Source organism: Pezoporus occidentalis, unplaced genomic scaffold (genome assembly GCF_034315485.1).
Source record: "Pezoporus occidentalis ecotype Australia unplaced genomic scaffold, CSIRO_AGI_Poc_V1 ctg14, whole genome shotgun sequence".
Lineage (NCBI taxonomy): Eukaryota > Metazoa > Chordata > Aves > Psittaciformes > Psittacidae > Pezoporus > Pezoporus occidentalis.
The window spans coordinates 3,928,419-3,945,445 of record NW_026913209.1 but is presented as its reverse complement, the minus strand read 5'-3'; the positions used below and the strand labels follow the sequence as shown (position 1 = coordinate 3,945,445).

Here is a 17,027-nt window from a genome sequence, read left to right as displayed (position 1 = left end):
AGAGGCCAGCAAAGGGCTGTGAAGATGATTAAGTGACTGGAGCACCTCATATATGAGGAAGGACTAAGAGCTCTGAGACTGAACCCTGGAAGCGAGAAGGCTCAAGGGGATCTCCTCAATGTTTGTAAATCATTTATGAGAGGGTGCAAAGAGGATGGACCAGGCTCTTTCCAATGGTGTCCAGTTACAGGACCAGAGGCAAAGCACACAAATTGAAAGACAGGAGGCTCTGTCTGAACATCAGGAAACACTTCTTCACTGTGAGGGTGACCGAGCACTGGCATAGGTTGTCCAAGGAGTTTGTGGAGTCTCCCTCCTTGGTCCTGGACATGGTCCTGTGCAATGTGCTGCAGGTTGCTATGACTGACTGGGGATGGTTGATCCAGATATCTCCAGAGATCCCCGCCAACCTTCATTGCAATTCTGTGATATGTGAGTGAACGGGATAGGCTTACTTCTGCAAAAGCCTTTTATGCTACGTGCTCCCTCAGTTAAACTGCTGTCCAGGAACAAACAATTCCTTTTCTTCTGATGAAACACATGAAGGACAATCTGTAAGGCACCAGTTCATGGAATTCTAGAATGCAGTAATCTCTGACAGCAAGCTAAGGGAGTCTTTCTGCTTTATGCACTTCACCATGCCAGTAAATCATCACAGCGCTGCATTTACCGTGGGATATTACACTTCTCATTGAATAAATAAGTACCAGACTCAAAAAGCTGAAAGTCCCAGAAAATTACATCATATTCTCTCTCAATATGAAATGAATATTTCTGAAGGTGTTTATGAGCCTCTTCTTTCTTGCCTCTCTTCAGGATGACTGAAAAATCCAAAAGGAAACTCCATCCCATAAAGGCATATTTCACATGCTCATTAGGAGGCAACTTAATTAATACTTTGCTGTGCCAACTGAAAGCCCACTGACATCAATAGGAAGATTCCCACTGTCACCACTGCCCTAAGGATCTTCTGGGTGGCTAGCAAAACATGCAGCTGTGCTTTTTTGCTCCCATTGTAGGCCCTCCTGTGACAGGCCTGTAATCACGATTAAAAATTGCTGTCGCAAACCCCCTGCCTTAAGCTACCATCAAATGGATTTTTAAATGACAGGAAATAAATGTTAATGTTGTTGTCACTCACTCATTCAATTCCAAGGCTTCATGTGCTGCAGAAATTCGGGCTTGGGGGTTTCTCTCTCTCCAGGCTTTTTGCATTACTATTCAATAAACAAAGCAGAACAGGGGCATATCAGTCATTACGGCGTTAACAAGAAGAATCTACTGCATTAGAACAGCAGAATTTATTGCTCTCAGCCTGACTCACTCCAGAGCATTTCCAAGAACTCAGTGATCACTTGAAAGACACATACAACATGAGCTTTTTTTCCCCAAATATTCAGCTTCATTTTTTCATTTAATCAAACTTTTTTCCAGGGGAAAATCCAGTTAAGAGATCATGCCATCTGCACTGTCACATAGAGAGGTAACAAGCAGCTTTTTCCTCTTGGGGTAGTAAATCCCACAGGGCACAAAAGAATACAAGAATAGATGGCATTCTTACTTCTTCTAGTTCCTTACTTTGCTGCTGCTTTAGGTGAATGTTAAATGGCAACAACATCCAAGCTAATCAGACATTCTCGTAATTACCCCATTGAGTTAGGAAAACAAGATTTATATTTATTGTGTGCCAAAACAGTATGTTCTCCTTTGAATTATGCCCTCAGAATGGAGAACCCAACTGTCAGTACCTCTCCCTTCCTAAGAGACAAAGATTTTTCTCTTCAGAGGCAAATTCTGATGATTGAAATTGCTGTTGTACATTTTTACCAGAACCAAAGTCTGCATGTGGATTTAACAGTAAAGGCTTAACACAACTAAAGCTGCTTATACAAAATCAGTTGTAAATGTGTTCCCATTTTTTACAGAGCTTCTAACTACATCAGGGAATGAAAAACAGGACTGAGGTTTTACATAAGCTCTGTCTTCTGTCATCATAGACTAAATGGGACCTGGATAATGTAACTCAACATACTACACTGCATCTGGAGGCACATCAAGTTATACGTGTTTGAAGCCACTGCTAGAAACAGGAGGAAAAACCAAGTTTTTACACTTGCAAATGGTACCTTGAATGACTTCAGCAAGACAGCGGAATAAAATAGTGACAAAACTAAATAGGTTTATACTCATATAGATACATGTTCAGATTTAGAATACCATGAATCCATCCGCCATGGCTTTCCATGCTCAAACTTTTACTTTTCCTTATCTACCTCAGAGAACTGATGTCTGACTGCGTTTTTTTTGCATCAGTTTGAAACAATCATTAACCTATTAGCAAAAACAGTTGTTCACAAGTCTCTTACTAGCATCTGCAGGCCGTAAATGATCTGTGTCACATGTGAAGAATGTCTGATGGTCCTGTGCTGAAAGATTCATATCGTAGTAAGTCAAAGGTTCTCTCCCTGTCACCCATGTATACCTGCAAACATGCCAAGAAAGACATTTTGGCTGATGAGATCACATTCAGCAAAATTAATCTAGGAAAGAATCCTAGACGTTAGAGATGGCCATAGCTGACTAAGTTCACCCAGACAATCTCCTAACCAATATACACTGCATTTCACTGTACTGTGATGGAGTGACAGCAGCTGAACCTAAGCTAGTAAGGATGTTGGAAAGCAAACACTGGAAATCGGTAATACATATATTCAAACATTAAGACTACATGAAATCTAGATATAATTCATTAGGTTGTTTGCTATAACTGATTTGAACAAAATTACTTGATAAACAGTACCAGGTTTTTCTATTCTAAAGTCACCAAAAATTTATGCATGAGCATGAATTCTAATTTCTTTTCATTCAGAAACATTTCACAAATGACAGAGAAACCTGGCATGAGCACGTGTCCGCAGCTGGTTTTGGTTTTCCATCTCTGAGTTAGATTAATGGAAAAGTACAGTTAAGGTCCTTAACGCAGTACTATGCCTGAGACTGGAACATCGTAGCACTTACCGATTATATTCCGCTCCTCTGAACAGATTTAAAGGATTTCGCCAGACTTTGCATTCTGTCATAAACAGAAATACATAATAATGAATCTCTGCCAAATTACAATGGTAATTGAGGTTTATCAGAAACATCAGTTACCTTCTAATGAGCCTTATCAAATGACATAGATTTTTTATAAGTACAAATGAAGGCAGAAAAAAAACCAAAACAAATCAAAGCACAGAGATGTAGGTAACCAGACTGTTTTCCCTTTTAAAATAGTAACTTAATTATAAATTAGTGTCAGCAAATGTAACCATTCCAGACAAATAACCACTAGCAAAGCTCCAAATGCCAGATGAAAAGATAATACTGATTAGTTCCAGGATGTGCATTTACCATAATGCAGAATTGAACAGGGATCACACTGGGTTATTGCACTGAAAACCAGCAATTAACTCAGCCCCTACAGACTTGGTATTTCTACAGAAAAATTTCATTTTCCAGTTAATACTGTCAATCAATGAGCATCTCAGCTCCAGTTGCCAAATGTAATCCTTCTTAGCTCGTCAGCTAAAGGATCCATGGCAACATCTGCTGACCTTACTGAAGTTATACCAGGGTTGACAAAGGATGCTGAATAGATTGGCAGAGAAAGTTCAGTTCATTGCAAGTGTTTGGCAACACTAAAAGCATTTCATACATTTCTCTTGGGAAAAAAAAAAAAAAAGCAAATTCTTCACACTACAGGGGGGAAGAGATAAGAATATCCGTAACAGCAACAGCATAATTTAAAACAGAATGTAAAAAGAAATAATAAAAAAAAAATAATCGATTTCTATAGCTTTTGAAAAGGTGAGCTCTTAATTCTGGCTTTTCTTCCTTTACTTTAACACCAGACTTGTTCTCTTCATTTCAACACAGACAATTCACTCCAGTGAAGGTAAGACCAGAATCAAACCTACTATTTGCACAAAGTCTCACTGAGAGGCAACATATTGCACCACATATATGCTATTGGATAATCCCTCATGTGGTGCTGTGCAAAAACTCATTAGCAGCATTGGCCCTCCAGCATTTCACCAGCTGCCTTCCACCACCAAAAGCCAACCAGCACATTTTTCCCTCTGAAATTTTGTGCCATCATTTCTAAAATATCACAGCAACAGTTTTTTTGGTGGAATACTGAGTCAGCAGGATATCTACCCTACTTTATACAACCCTGATAAAGTATACGCCTGTTCCCTTTATGCCTGTTTCATTAAAGAGAGAGATAGAAATACAGACTGGCAAATCCAGCCCTTCTCTTTTCTCATAGACATAGCTCCCAGTTCTGAGTATGAGGCTAAAGTGGCACAGAGAGAAAGCTTTTTACATAAATTATTTGCAATAACATGATAACACCCACAGCTACACAAAAAGTAGTCAAGTGCCATAGGAGGTGGGCTCTCAGCTTGCTGCCTACATTACCTAAGACATGCATGAAACATGGAGACGTGAATGGGAAGATGTTTGGGAAGAGTGAGTGCACTGACTATGCATCTGCATCTTTCAAGCAACCACTTCAGCAGGCAGCTAACATTAGAAAGATCTACTGGTTTAATCAGCAGAAGTGCTCAATCGACATTCAGCTGTTCAGTTGTGCAGCCAGAGGGTACATCTGTTTGACCAGCTTCAATCTGACAGTTTTTACATAATATGACTTTCACAGCATCGTAAATGTTAAATCAACATCAGCCTTCTCAGTTCCAGAGGTACAATTCAATGGCTTGGCTTACTTCATTTGCAACCAACAAGATCAGGCAACAACTACTTGACCACAGTGCTCATCTTATTTAAATTTAAGCCATTACACTTTATCTGAAATACGAAGTACTGTAGTACTGCTGCAGGGAAAGGCAGAACTGGGGAACAAAAAGCAGAGGTGAAGAAGGGATTTTATTATCACCTTCTGTCCTGTGGGTAGTCTGGCATCTGTCTAGCTAGTTAAACATGATGTGCTCTTTGTTCCTTCTATCTTGGTATCTGCTGATACCACGGTCTCAGTACAACAACCATTCTTCTGACCTTTTGAAGGCAAAAATATCTACTCCAATACTCTACTACAGTCAGACATCTACATAGGGAAACATGGTGAGCCAACCAAAAAAGCCATCTTTGCCTTGTTGGATAGCGAAAGAAATATCCCAGTGCTGATGCATGGCAAATTGCAAAGGTTGCCTTTTCTGTTACATTACAAACTAGTAATATATCTGTCCTTATTTTATATAAACAATAAGGATTTATTAAAGAGTAATCTTACTAATCTTTTAGTTCCTTGTCCAATGATCACATTTTGAGCACCAATATCTTTCTGAAGGCATGAGTAACAGGCTATCTGTACAGACTATCCAGAGACACTGGGACAGTCCCAACCCATAGCCTCAAATGCCAATGCACACTCCTTTACTATTTCTTTATATCAGAACAGTCAGGGTGCTTGGACGAACCTCATTACTCAAAATACTGTGCCTTCTACTTTAAAACAACGGGAGTTAATTCAGAGTTGCTGGTGTGACTGACCACACTAATGAAGCCGCACAGATGTTTATAAGCCATCCCATGCTTTCTGCCAGTTCACCCAAATCTAGTATCTGGACCATGCAGTGCCACTATTCACAGCCTCTGCTGAGGTGGGAATGATGAGAGCTGAATTTGCTGTGCTATATGGAAGCTTCCTGACATATTCAGTAGAGAGCAAGATTTTTTGAGGCCACTTATTTTATTTAACTTGTGAATTCAAAGCTGATTTTTGCTTGCTTGTTTTCACGAACACTGAACAGCAGAAATAAAAGTTGCCATGTATAGACACAAGCACCTCAGCTGCTAAACGATCATGTTTTCTCCATAACTGAATTTGTTTTTTTTTTTCCATTCATGTTTCCTCACTTGTTAATTCTAGTATATTTTAAAAGTCTGCAGAGGAAATAAATTTAATGAAACCATAATTGATTCTAGAGGCACAGCACTAATGAAAGCTGAATTAATGTCCAATATTAAGATAATGGTCTGTATTCCAAGATAGGGCTGAAAGAGGTAAGCTTCGTTTTACAGATGAGGAACACAAGCCAAGATGCTCCTGCCCTGACCTCCATTAACAGCAAGTATTTCCAACTCAAGCCAGCAGCATTTCAGCATCTTCCATCAGTGATGGCCTAAATTCTCAATCCATCCTCTCCAGGTAGCTGAGTCACCCAAGCACGGAGACGAATTTGCCTGGGACTCAAGCTCTTCGGTCCAGCAAGATCAGGACATGGGAGGCCGATTCATTTTAGGCAGACTGGCCTGTCTCTCTGAGGAATGATCTACAGACAGTCAGACACCTGACTCAGAGCTCCCCAGCAGAATCCCAAACCCTGTAATGTGAATGAAGTGACCTGCAGGTATAATCCTTCTGTGGCAGAGCTGTAGCAGAACTTAAGCTGCCTCAGTTCAAAACTGACACCCTCCCCTCCATGGCATGAACATCTAATTTCTTCTGATATAACTCTGTCTTTACTGGATGTCTTTTCTTAAAACCTGCATTATGACTTGCCCAAAATCACAAATCAAATTAGCAGAGTCAGGAACAGAACAAGCCCTTAAGCTATAAAAGTTGCTGTGCTTCCACTTACTAAAGTAAAATCTAAAGTAAAATCTGTTTACATACTACTCACATGTTCTAAAAAATAAACTGATGCAAACAGAAGGAGATGGGCATTCCTGACATCTTTTTCTGATTCTTTATTTTAACAACACTTATTCTTCAAAATATTTTAATAAAAATACTCCCTGCCTTTAAAAATAATATTGCACATGCAATTTAGCAGGGCTTTCAAAAGTCAGAAATAGATGCACTGGCAACATGGCCTCAGCAATAAGTATTGCATGAATTAGGAAAGATATAATTAGCCAGAACAATTAATGAAGCAGCTCTGCCTTTCATCTGACCACAAAACAAGTTTAAAGGAAGCCTTATCTGGTCTCATGGCTCAGCAGAAGACGGTGTTTCTTGTTGCTACAACCCCATGCAACGCTACTGCCTTGGGAAGAGTGGCTGGAAAGCTGCTCAGCAGAAAATGACCTGGGGCTGATGACTGATGGCTGCTGAACATAAGCAGCTTGTGGTCAGGCAGCCAAGCAGCATCCTGGCCTGTATCAGCAATAGTGTGGTCAGCAGACCAGGGCAGTGATCATACCCCTGTACTGGGCACTGGTGAGGCTGCACATCTAGTACTGTGTCCAGTTCTGGGCCCCTCACTATAGGAGAGACATTGAGGTGCTGGAGCTGGTCCATAGAAGGGCAACAAAGCTGCTGAAGGGTCTGGAGCACACGACTGATGGGGAACAGCTGAGGGACCAGGGGTTGTTTAGTCTGGAGAAGGGAAGGCTCAGGGGGACCCTACTGCTCTCTGCAACTGCCTGAAAGGAGGCTGTAGTGAGATGCAGGTTGATCTCCCAAGTAACAGATCAGACAAGAGGTAATGGCCTCAAGCTGGACCAGAAAAGGTTTAGATTGGATATTAGGAAAAAATTCTCCACAGAAAGGGTGCTGAGGCATTGGCACAGGCTGCCCAGGGAAGTGGTGTCCCCGGACAGTGTTCAAAAGTTTTCAAAACACATGTAGATGCCCTCAGTGACATGGTTTAGTGGTAGATTTGGCAGTCTTGGGGTAACAGTTGGACTTGATGGTCTTAAAGGTCTTTTCAAACCTAGCTGCTTCTATGCTTCCGTGGGCCTTCCCTTCAGCAGGCTGCCCAAGGCTGCCACAACAGACCTGACCTGAAGTCGGGGGTGGCACCGCTGGCTGGGGTAACTGTGGAGTGTTTGTGGGCAGGAGGGCCGACTGCCCACGACGGCTGTGCCACTCACCTGAGCCCCGGCCAGAACCCAGCAGCCCCATCCTGCTGGGGTTCCACACCGGAGCGACCTCTGGCGCGCAAACCCCGGGCACACACTTCCGCTTTCCCCCGCGCTGCGTGCCCGGGCCGCCGCAGCAGGAGGTTTCGGGCGGGAGGCACCGCTCACCTGAGACGCTCTGCCGGCTGGAGTCCGCGTCCCCGTTGGCGGCGCTGGCGGCGCTGGGCGCGCTGTTGTCCACCCCGCCCAGCAGGGGTCGCAGGTGGCTCACCGAGACCTGCTCGATGAAGGAGGTGCCGTACTTGCGGAAGTACCACCACTCGAAGATCTGCAACACACACACAGCGCGTCAGCCGCGCCCGCCCGCCCGCCCGGGAACCCTGCACGGGCGCAGGCAGGCGGGTCCCTGCCTCCTGAGGGAGGCACCTGCCACCGCATTCCCGGCCGAGGAGGGCCGAGGCACCCTCGCCGAACCGGCCAGCCGGTCTGCCGGTGGCATACAGAGGGCTTAAGTTCCATCCGGGTTTGTGCCGAATTCGGCAAATCGCTTTAAAAACCTGGTGAAAAATCTCACTCTCGTCAGCAGAAAGAATCTGGGATTTATTTATTTATTTTTTGTTTTATCACAACGTCACATTATTTCTTTTTAAGGCATTTAAAAGTGCTAGGACCATTCCTTTGACTCCTGGAAAAAAAAATAACAACCAAGAAGATAGGAGCTCAGCTCCACCCATTCAAGGCCAGGCTGGACAGGGCTGCGAGCAACCTGATCTAGTGGAAAGTGTCCCTTCCCGTGGCAGGGGGTTGTAATTGTGAGTGAGCGTTGAGGTCCCTTCCAGCCCAAACCAGTCTGTGATTCGATGATTCTGTCTGACACCCGCGCAGATGGGATGCTGCAGTCAGGAATATGCTATCCCCTCGCCTTTCCCCAGCTCACACTGCAGTCAAGGGAAAGTGAGGAAAAGCAGGTTTGCTTGTTTTCCCAGTAATGCTTCCAAAGGACTTTACTGGGTTTAATTTAATGTTAAAAATACCTAACAAACTCCAGGCAGCTGAATCCTGTTCTGTTCACAGCTTTTTCCCCCCAACTGAACTGTGATTGTGTCTGTGAACTGTGTTTGGTTTGGGTAACTTGGGCTGATGCCAAATTAATTTTATCTTCAGCATTTTGGTTCAGTGATCAGGGAAAAAAAAAATTATTTACAAAGCTCTACTTGGAAAATCATTCCACAGCCTCAAAGAACCCCCTTATAGTTGAAATTATATACATAAATATGGACTTGCAGTACTTTCACTGAGGAATTCTATTCTTGGGTAAGAATACATGTATTTCGGGAAACCACATAAACCTAGAAATGAAGACTGTTTCATATAAACAGGAAAAAGGTTCTGATTGTAAAAATTGTAAAGGCACAGGCACTTCTAATGAGTATGTAAAATGAGTGTATTTTGCAGTTGCACTTGAATCATCGCCCAAATGTCTTCATACCAACTGAAACAAAAGCAAATCAAAGGGGTTTTGAAAAATTTGGCAGTACTTTGTAATACTGATTGCACTAGAAATTGTGAATGAACGGTCTTCGCCCTTTAGATGTTACTCAGTGCCTCCATGTTTTATGCCAGTGCTGCAAGCTTTTACAAGACATCTACCAAAACAATGAAAAGGTTATTTATTAATTTTTACAACTAGGCACAATCAGCGAAGGAAACATGTCCACAGCCCTGACCCCATCAGCATGCTGTGCAGCAACTTATGGTGTGCCAGCCAGGAGTCAGCCGGCTCTGGAAGGCCTTATGGAAGTCCACCTGCTGGAGAGAGGTTCTGGCTGGGCTTCACACTGTCACTCACACAATGTGTTTCCAATTTTTAGCTCTCTTGAGATCTTTCTATAATCGAACTGACTTGTGTCTCCATGGGATTGTCTGTAGACAAGAGATAATCACTCCTGCTCCCTTTAAATCATTCCATGGGAGAAAACCTTCTAGCATAGTAAGAAAATGTTCCTTTCCAAAGGACAGGCCAATGCGTTGCACACTGGGGCTTCCCGGATGTGCAGCTGTGTTGTTAAAGCACCTAGAGCATTCATATGGAGAAAGCTGCACTGGGATGGAGTGGGAATGCAGCTGGCGGCCACTTAAGACAAGTTTACACAGGACTGCCTGGCAGCCCTGGTGTTCACTTGGTCCCCAAAACAATCTAATGGCTTTTCTAGGAGACATCAACTAGGAAGAACAGATCAGCTTCGTGAGTAAAAGACAGAAAGGCTATGTGAACACACTGAGATCACAAGCATTTGGGAAGATAAAGCGATTGTCAGAGAAACTAGAACATAAACACACCCAGATCTCTGTGAGCAAGACATCCCAGGCAAATCACCAAAAACCCGCACAGCCAGGGCAGCTCCTCCTTACACAGGCTCCACGATGCCTCTGTTGCTATACTCATTCCACCAGCAGACACTTGCAGCAGTGCCCAGGTGGGAATGCTGGGAGCCAGGGACAGAGTGCTGAGGTACTATCACTGAACACTTGCTCTGTACTGCTGATATACTTCCCCTGGCATGCAGCACTGCCTCCAAATGCTGGAGATGGTGGACAGGGAGCTGGCATGGCTGAGCATGCCAGCTTTGGTTTTAGCTGTTCTCATGCTCTTAATGCACACAACACTTTCTAACGGGTTTAGAATTTAACTCTTCTGATCTGAGAGCAGGCAGCATGTGGCTGACTATGAGAGAACGGCTGTGCCGTAAGATAAAAGTCCCAGATCTGCTGTGAACATCTGTTTCTGTTTTATCTTTGCAAAATTTGAAGCTTGAACCAATCAAGTTCTACCTGCCCAAGGCCTCAGAGGGAATGGCTGTTTAGAATCAAAGATCCTGTGTAACAGCTCTGGCAGGGGGATACACTTTTGAGGTCCCTTCCAATCTCCAGCATACTGTGATACTGTGATTACAGTCTTACACTGAGGCAAGGGATGCTCGGTAAGACTGTCACTGTAATGTAAGTCAGGGCCTGAAGTACAGCTGCCAGACTGGCTGCTCACATCTCTTGGCAGTTATAGACCATATCTAACGGTATCCATGGCAGGGGGGGTTGGAACTAGCTGAATCTTTAAGGTCCCTTCCAACCCTAGTCATTCTAGGATTCTATGATGATATGATTCTAACAAGCTTTGTACCTTCTGTAGGAGAAGAAAAAAATTAGATTTTTCCAAATGTGCTAATAAATTCTTGGTCGTTATTTCAATTATAATCAGCTTTCCGATAAAAAGTCAGTAAAACCCAGAGAGGGAGAGTGGCGCAGCACAAGAGCATGCTTGAACCCACTTGCCCTGCACAAATATATACCAGCTGGAAAACTGTCACACTGAATTTCAGTAAAACTGAGAGTACAAGCAGAAAGAATGTAGATATGTGTGGTAAATACTACAGCTCAGTGACAGAGACTTGCTGAAACATGTGACACAGCTGTAAGTCTGCCTCGCTAGACTTTACATTAATTACTTTTAAAAATGACATTAAAGCTCCTAAATTGTTTAAGGCAGCTTTAAAAATATTTACAATGTTGAGTGAATTCAGTGCCAGGAAACATCAGCCAGATCTCAATGCATAGAGTTCCTTAGAAATTGAAGTCATAAATCACCATCATAATAAGTCTTTGCTTGGAGTGGTTTGTTCAGGGTGTATGAGAATGTAATCTGTAACCTGGTACTGAAGTCAAAACAATAAATTCACTTTGCAGAATTTTTATACCTTTCTCAGTGTCAGCTGTTTTGAAACCCAGTTTCTGCAAATCAAATTAATTTCTAACTGCACCAGCCAGTTTGAGAGCAATGTGAAGTCAACAAGCTTTTCACACTTCAGCAGATGAGAGGTATCTTCAGAATAATAGCTGACTATAAGGCTTAATTAATTACCCATTGAAAAAGGTCTGGATCAGAGAGGAAATTAAGGAGAAAGATCATTTCTGCACCACTTCTAAAAGATAAGGCTACCTCACTTCTGGCACAGATACAGTGGGAGGGAAGCTCATCTTCACAAAGCTTGTCCCCTCCACAGGAATAGCAAATTTCTGTGGGCTTTTTCTGTTTGGTACCTGTGCTTTCAAAGTGGAACAGGGTCGATCATCTCCATTATGTTCACAAAGGCCAAGTTGAAACCCTGTTCTGAACATTTACAGAAATCCAGATCTAGAATTTTTTAGTCTAGTATTGGGTAAAATGCTTAATGCGAGAATATTTGTTCTGGAAAATCCTTACTGATGATTTCTAAAAATGCATGCCTAAGAAAAAGCAACCTGAAGGTGACAAATATATTTGGTAAGATGGTTAATCACTCGTAAGTCTTCTCAATGCATTTCAGATATTTGCTTTGGACTTTTTTTGCCTTTGCTTCTCTGGGCGGATACTTCTCTTCCCCTGTGCAATGAAAACATTGCAGTCATCCTCTTTCTTATCTCTGCTCTAAATCCTGGATCATTTTATTTCTCTGTGTAGCCACAAATCTATTTTGCATCACTTGTATATCTGAGCTTCCTGCCTGTTTTTTCAGAACAGATATTCTATCATAAATGCACCAGTTCACAAGGGATGGTTTTGATAGTGGTTCTCACTGAGCCAAGTAGCGATGTCTATCAGTGTTTTGAATTATGCTCTGTTAATCGTATCCAAGACAGGCATCCTCTCTTACAGTGATCTCTGTAGTCCTCTTCTAGTGTACATGTATCGAGTCTTCAAGAGAAACACTATAGGAGCAACTTCCACAGCTCCAAGTTTTCATTAAGCCTCTTCCAGGTCTCTGAAGGGTAAGATTTGGAGTACTCTCCTAATACGGTTACCTCAGTGGTAACAACCATCTAATGGATTTAAATGAAATTTACTCTCTTGAGGAACAGGATATCAATAGTAGTACTTGATTCCACGGTTAAGCCTATTTGATAAATAAAACAGGACCACAGCACAGGTTTCGCTGGCTCCATCATTCGTACTGTTTGTTTGCTAGCACGCTGCCTGGCCTGTGCCAACTCTCCCAGGCAATGACTGGACACGTTCTAGGGATATCAAAGCCCAGGGGCTGTTTCCAGTAAACAGAATGGAAAAGATCATCCTGTTTTGAGAGGCAAGAGTGTTTATCCATATGGATGTAACTATACACTTTCCAAAAAAAGCAAGTCCCAGGTCTGTTTTACTTAGCTGTTAGGGGTAGCCAGCGACTCAAGCAGATCTTCCAGTCCTGCCCAGCTTGGTTCTAGGAAACAGTATGCTTCTGACGATGCTTTCAGTGCCCTTAACAACAATCGTGAAGGCTATGCAGCCCCATTCCTTCTGGATTAAATACACCAGTTTAGCATCCTCTTAGGCTCTGCTCCTGGTTACTGAACACCTACTTGTCGTATCTCAAGAAGTCAGCATGAGCAGGAAGACACATGCAGTGCTAATGAGCATCTATTTACTTACACTTCATCTACCTCTGGAAATACAGAAATGGGAAAGAAAGTAATATACTGCTTATATTATAGGCACTTAAGGCTAAGTGTAGTACTTCTCTCAACATTGGGTAGACCCCAGTTACTTATGATACCTCTCTCTTGTCTGTGGACTGGATTATAGCCCACCTTCCTACAGACCCTTCCCCTCTCATCTGCTCCTTGGCAAGTGTTTCCAGTTTCTTAGGAACCCCACAGGGATTGTGCCCTCCCTGACCTGTTAGCCTCTGCTGAGCAGAGCAGGAACTTTGAACAATTACCAGCTATTGCTTTTCAGCCACCAAAGATTGTCTCCACACAATTGTCAGACTTTCTTGGAATCTGTGGCAGCACCCAGAACTCAGTCACCTTTCTGCCTCTCTGCGGCAGACTACACAAAGGTAATGAAACAAGCAGAACACCACTTAATATCTACAGAAAATGAGAGGTCCCTTCTGGGTTACTCAGGTCCTCTCTCTGAAACCTCCTGTACTAGTACTGTTGGCTATGAAAGGCTGGGACTCTCACATACTATACACACACTCGGGTAGTAAGAGCTACTGCTCAGTGCTAGCCAGTGTGCAGACTCACCCATGCTCTGCCTCTGTTAGATTTGGTTTCTAATTCTTTTTTTTTTTCTGAAAGACTAGGGATTTGTTCATTGCAGAATGTTTTTCATTGTGTAGGAGAAAACTCTTGTTTGTCCCAAGTTCTGAAGTAGAATAACAAGGCATTCTTGAAGGAGATTCAAGACTGGGGTTCACTTCTGCCTGTGCTTTGTTAGAACTGAGACTCCTTCAGTTTGCAGTGCAAATGCCACCAGCACTTGCTAACCAGCTTTCACTCTGGTGATAACTGTATGTTAAATACACAGCCTTATTTAGAAATCTCAGTGGCATTTACATAGTTCCAGTTCACAGCATTTACTGGATGTCAGTTGTGTTTCATGACAGTTTTATTACCCTACCTGTGGAAAACCTTTACCTCTCAAACACTGAACACAATGCAGCTCATTGTATTCTGTGAGACAGAACCCTGTTTTTTACTGGATCAAAAGTAACTGTGGCGAAACCAAGTTTCCAATACAATATTTCTAATGCACCTTGGAACTTAATCTGGTTCCTGTTTTTGATGCCTAAAATAATGCAGGCATGAACTGAATATATGATAAACTGTTCATTTTAAACTATGTGCTGTAGTCAAGAATTATTAGGGAGAATGCTTGAGATAGAAGAGTATTTTCTGTACAGTTCTCAGCTGTGCAGAAAAGAAAGTCTGAAATCCTTGCTTCATTTAAGTCACATTGCCTACAGCAAAGCCAGAATTTCACCTAAAGAATGAAAACAAAGTAAGAGACAAAATAAGAAGGGAGAGTAGTATTTTGAAAGGAGTCACATAGCATGCAGTTGCCCAAAGCTGAACTCTGCACAGTCATTGTTACATGAACCAAACATGAAATAGGAAAAGCATTCACTTTCCCATCGGTTACCACACTTCTGAAATGATGGAATTTTCCATAATTTCATAACCTGCAGTGCTATGATTTCTCCTTCTGATTAGGAATTGCAGCCAACTGATAACGGAAAGAAATCTGCCAGACCATATGGTGGAAAATTCCAAGGAATATTAGTACATCTATACTGAAAAATACCCCAGTGATGCAGTTTTGACAAGAGAATGTTTATTTTATAGATGAGTTTCACTGAATACCATTAGCAGGAGTGAGAATCCTTTAGAACTGAAGCTGCTGTTTAGTGTGACAGGTAAGTGTGCGGTCATAAGGGCAATTCAGCATGTTACTAGGCCATTGGTAAGCAGCAAGATGATTAAGAGATTATTAATCTGAACCACAACTGGGGCTAGTGACAGACTAGCACTACCTCACTAGGACTTACTCAGCTGTCTTTCCTGATGTATGGTTGTTCAGCGTGCATTTTCTTCTTTCCATGACTGTGTCTGCTGAGTTCCTTTTTCATTATCCAATTTACAGACCACATGTCTCTCTTGGACACTGGTCCCTAAAATCTAGGTTTCCTGGTTGTTACCCGCCAGGCCTATGTATCTTTTGCACAGTTAGGATGGTGGCATATGAAAAGCAAACAACAACTGGTAGCAGTAGTAAAGGTCCACAAAAAAGAGCTTTCAATCTTCTTCCAGTCTGTGTCTATGCCTCTATCACCTCACTGTCCCTTCAACTTGATCATAATGGACTTCATCATAGAGCATTTAGTGATTTTTTTTTTTTTGTTAAGGCTTGCTCAGTCTAATCTCTTCTTGGAAGGCTTCTATCAGTCTTCTTTTGCCCCTTCTTCATATCACATTCTTGAAAAGTCTTTGCCACTTTCTTCTTGTACTTCCCATCAAAGTACAGCACTTGGAAATTTCTTGCTTACAAGTCTCCTACTGGACTTATTCTTCAGAAACTGCCTTCATGACTACACTATAAAATGTAGCTACACTTGCAATCATGCTATACACAGAATGTAGTTACAGATCATTTGGTCTCTCTTCAGGGTTTTTGTTCCTGTTTGATTCTGTAAGGTATTTTCATAAGGCACAAACTGTCTTTTTTGTGCCCTCTGTCTTCACGCTCTAATATGGAATTGTGCCTATGGAACCATGTTATTTCTCTCATTCCTTCTCATCTTGGTGATGGGGCCCAGCCTTTTAAACATTTCTTTTTTCTGAGTGACAGTACTGAATGAAACAGTATTTTCCTTCCATGCATTTGAGTTGTGAAGAACTGAATCCAAGTCTTAAATGCCGGGCTCCTGTTCCTATGCTGAAAGAAGCATTGATATGTCTGGAGCTCCGTCCTGTGCTTTGGGGCTCAATCCATACAAGAATGATGAATGCCCAAGGTGCAGACATTAAGTATTTGCCTTCTGCTACAAAGAAACCCGAGAGCAAGGCACAGCAGCAGTGCACCTGATGCTTTATACCTGAAATCATCTAAGGGATGAGTCTCATATGCATTCAGAAGTTAAAGATGCCATTTCTTTGCCTACACCAGCTACAGGCAATGTGGAAGTGAAAGGTGTGGATTTCCCACACAAAACTGATACAGTTTAATTAAGATCCTGCTGTAATTAAGCTGAGACAGTTGGAAGCTCTTCCCCTCATCTTTTTACCTGCCTTTTTATTTCTGTAGTACTTGCCGATGGAAACACCTAATGTGCAAACACTTAAGAATTACTATAAGGTTGTTAGTGGGGCACATTGTCTTTCAAGACTTTTTTCTTCAAAGACATATAGCACTGAAACATTTTCTCTTTTATTTTGTTCCCACAGTAAAAAAGAATATACTTTCTTTTCTGTAAAGAAATACAGATTTTATGTACTGCAAAAATGTAAGTTTAAGGGGGAAAAAAGACACCCATTAACTTGGATAAAGCCTGAAATCTCATTCTGGATAACGGTATCAATTTATAAAGTGATATTAATGTATCTAGTACTTACCAAAATAAGTCCAGAGATTAATGAGGAAGTGCCTGTCAGGGCAACATAGAACTTGGGGGTTAATGTGTTCAAAAACATACTCACTGGAAAAGAAAAGAGAGGAAACCATGAGTACAAGAGCAGGACATGTTCTCCACATGTGTCCCCTTCTCCTCCCAGCTGCTTTCCAACCTCAGATAAGTTATTACCTTACTTTTGGTGAAAAAGACAAATTTTAAAAAGCATCCTGTTCC

At 42.1% G+C, this 17,027-nt stretch overlaps 1 protein-coding gene across 5 annotated transcripts in view; it reads right to left on the bottom strand.

Annotated features, from left to right (window-relative positions):
* The window catches only part of ST7 (suppression of tumorigenicity 7), a 151,715-nt gene that overhangs the window by 54,893 nt on the left and 79,795 nt on the right, over nt 1-17,027 (bottom strand). For 3 of the 5 annotated variants that reach the window (XR_009963035.1, XM_062609615.1, XM_062609616.1), the window contains exons 2-6: nt 16,795-16,877; nt 8,041-8,200; nt 3,019-3,073; nt 2,367-2,482; nt 1,142-1,217 (exon numbers count right to left, since the gene is read on the bottom strand). Coding sequence is in view for 4 of the 5 variants with exons in the window: in XM_062609615.1 (XP_062465599.1) it covers nt 1,142-1,217; nt 2,367-2,482; nt 3,019-3,073; nt 8,041-8,200; nt 16,795-16,877 (490 nt within the window). In the remaining variant the exon portion in view is untranslated. Of the gene's footprint in view, nt 1-1,141; nt 1,218-2,366; nt 2,483-3,018; nt 3,074-4,942; nt 5,045-8,040; nt 8,201-16,794; nt 16,878-17,027 lie in introns of those variants that run through there. The other 2 variants (XM_062609618.1, XM_062609617.1) reach the window with 2 other exon arrangements.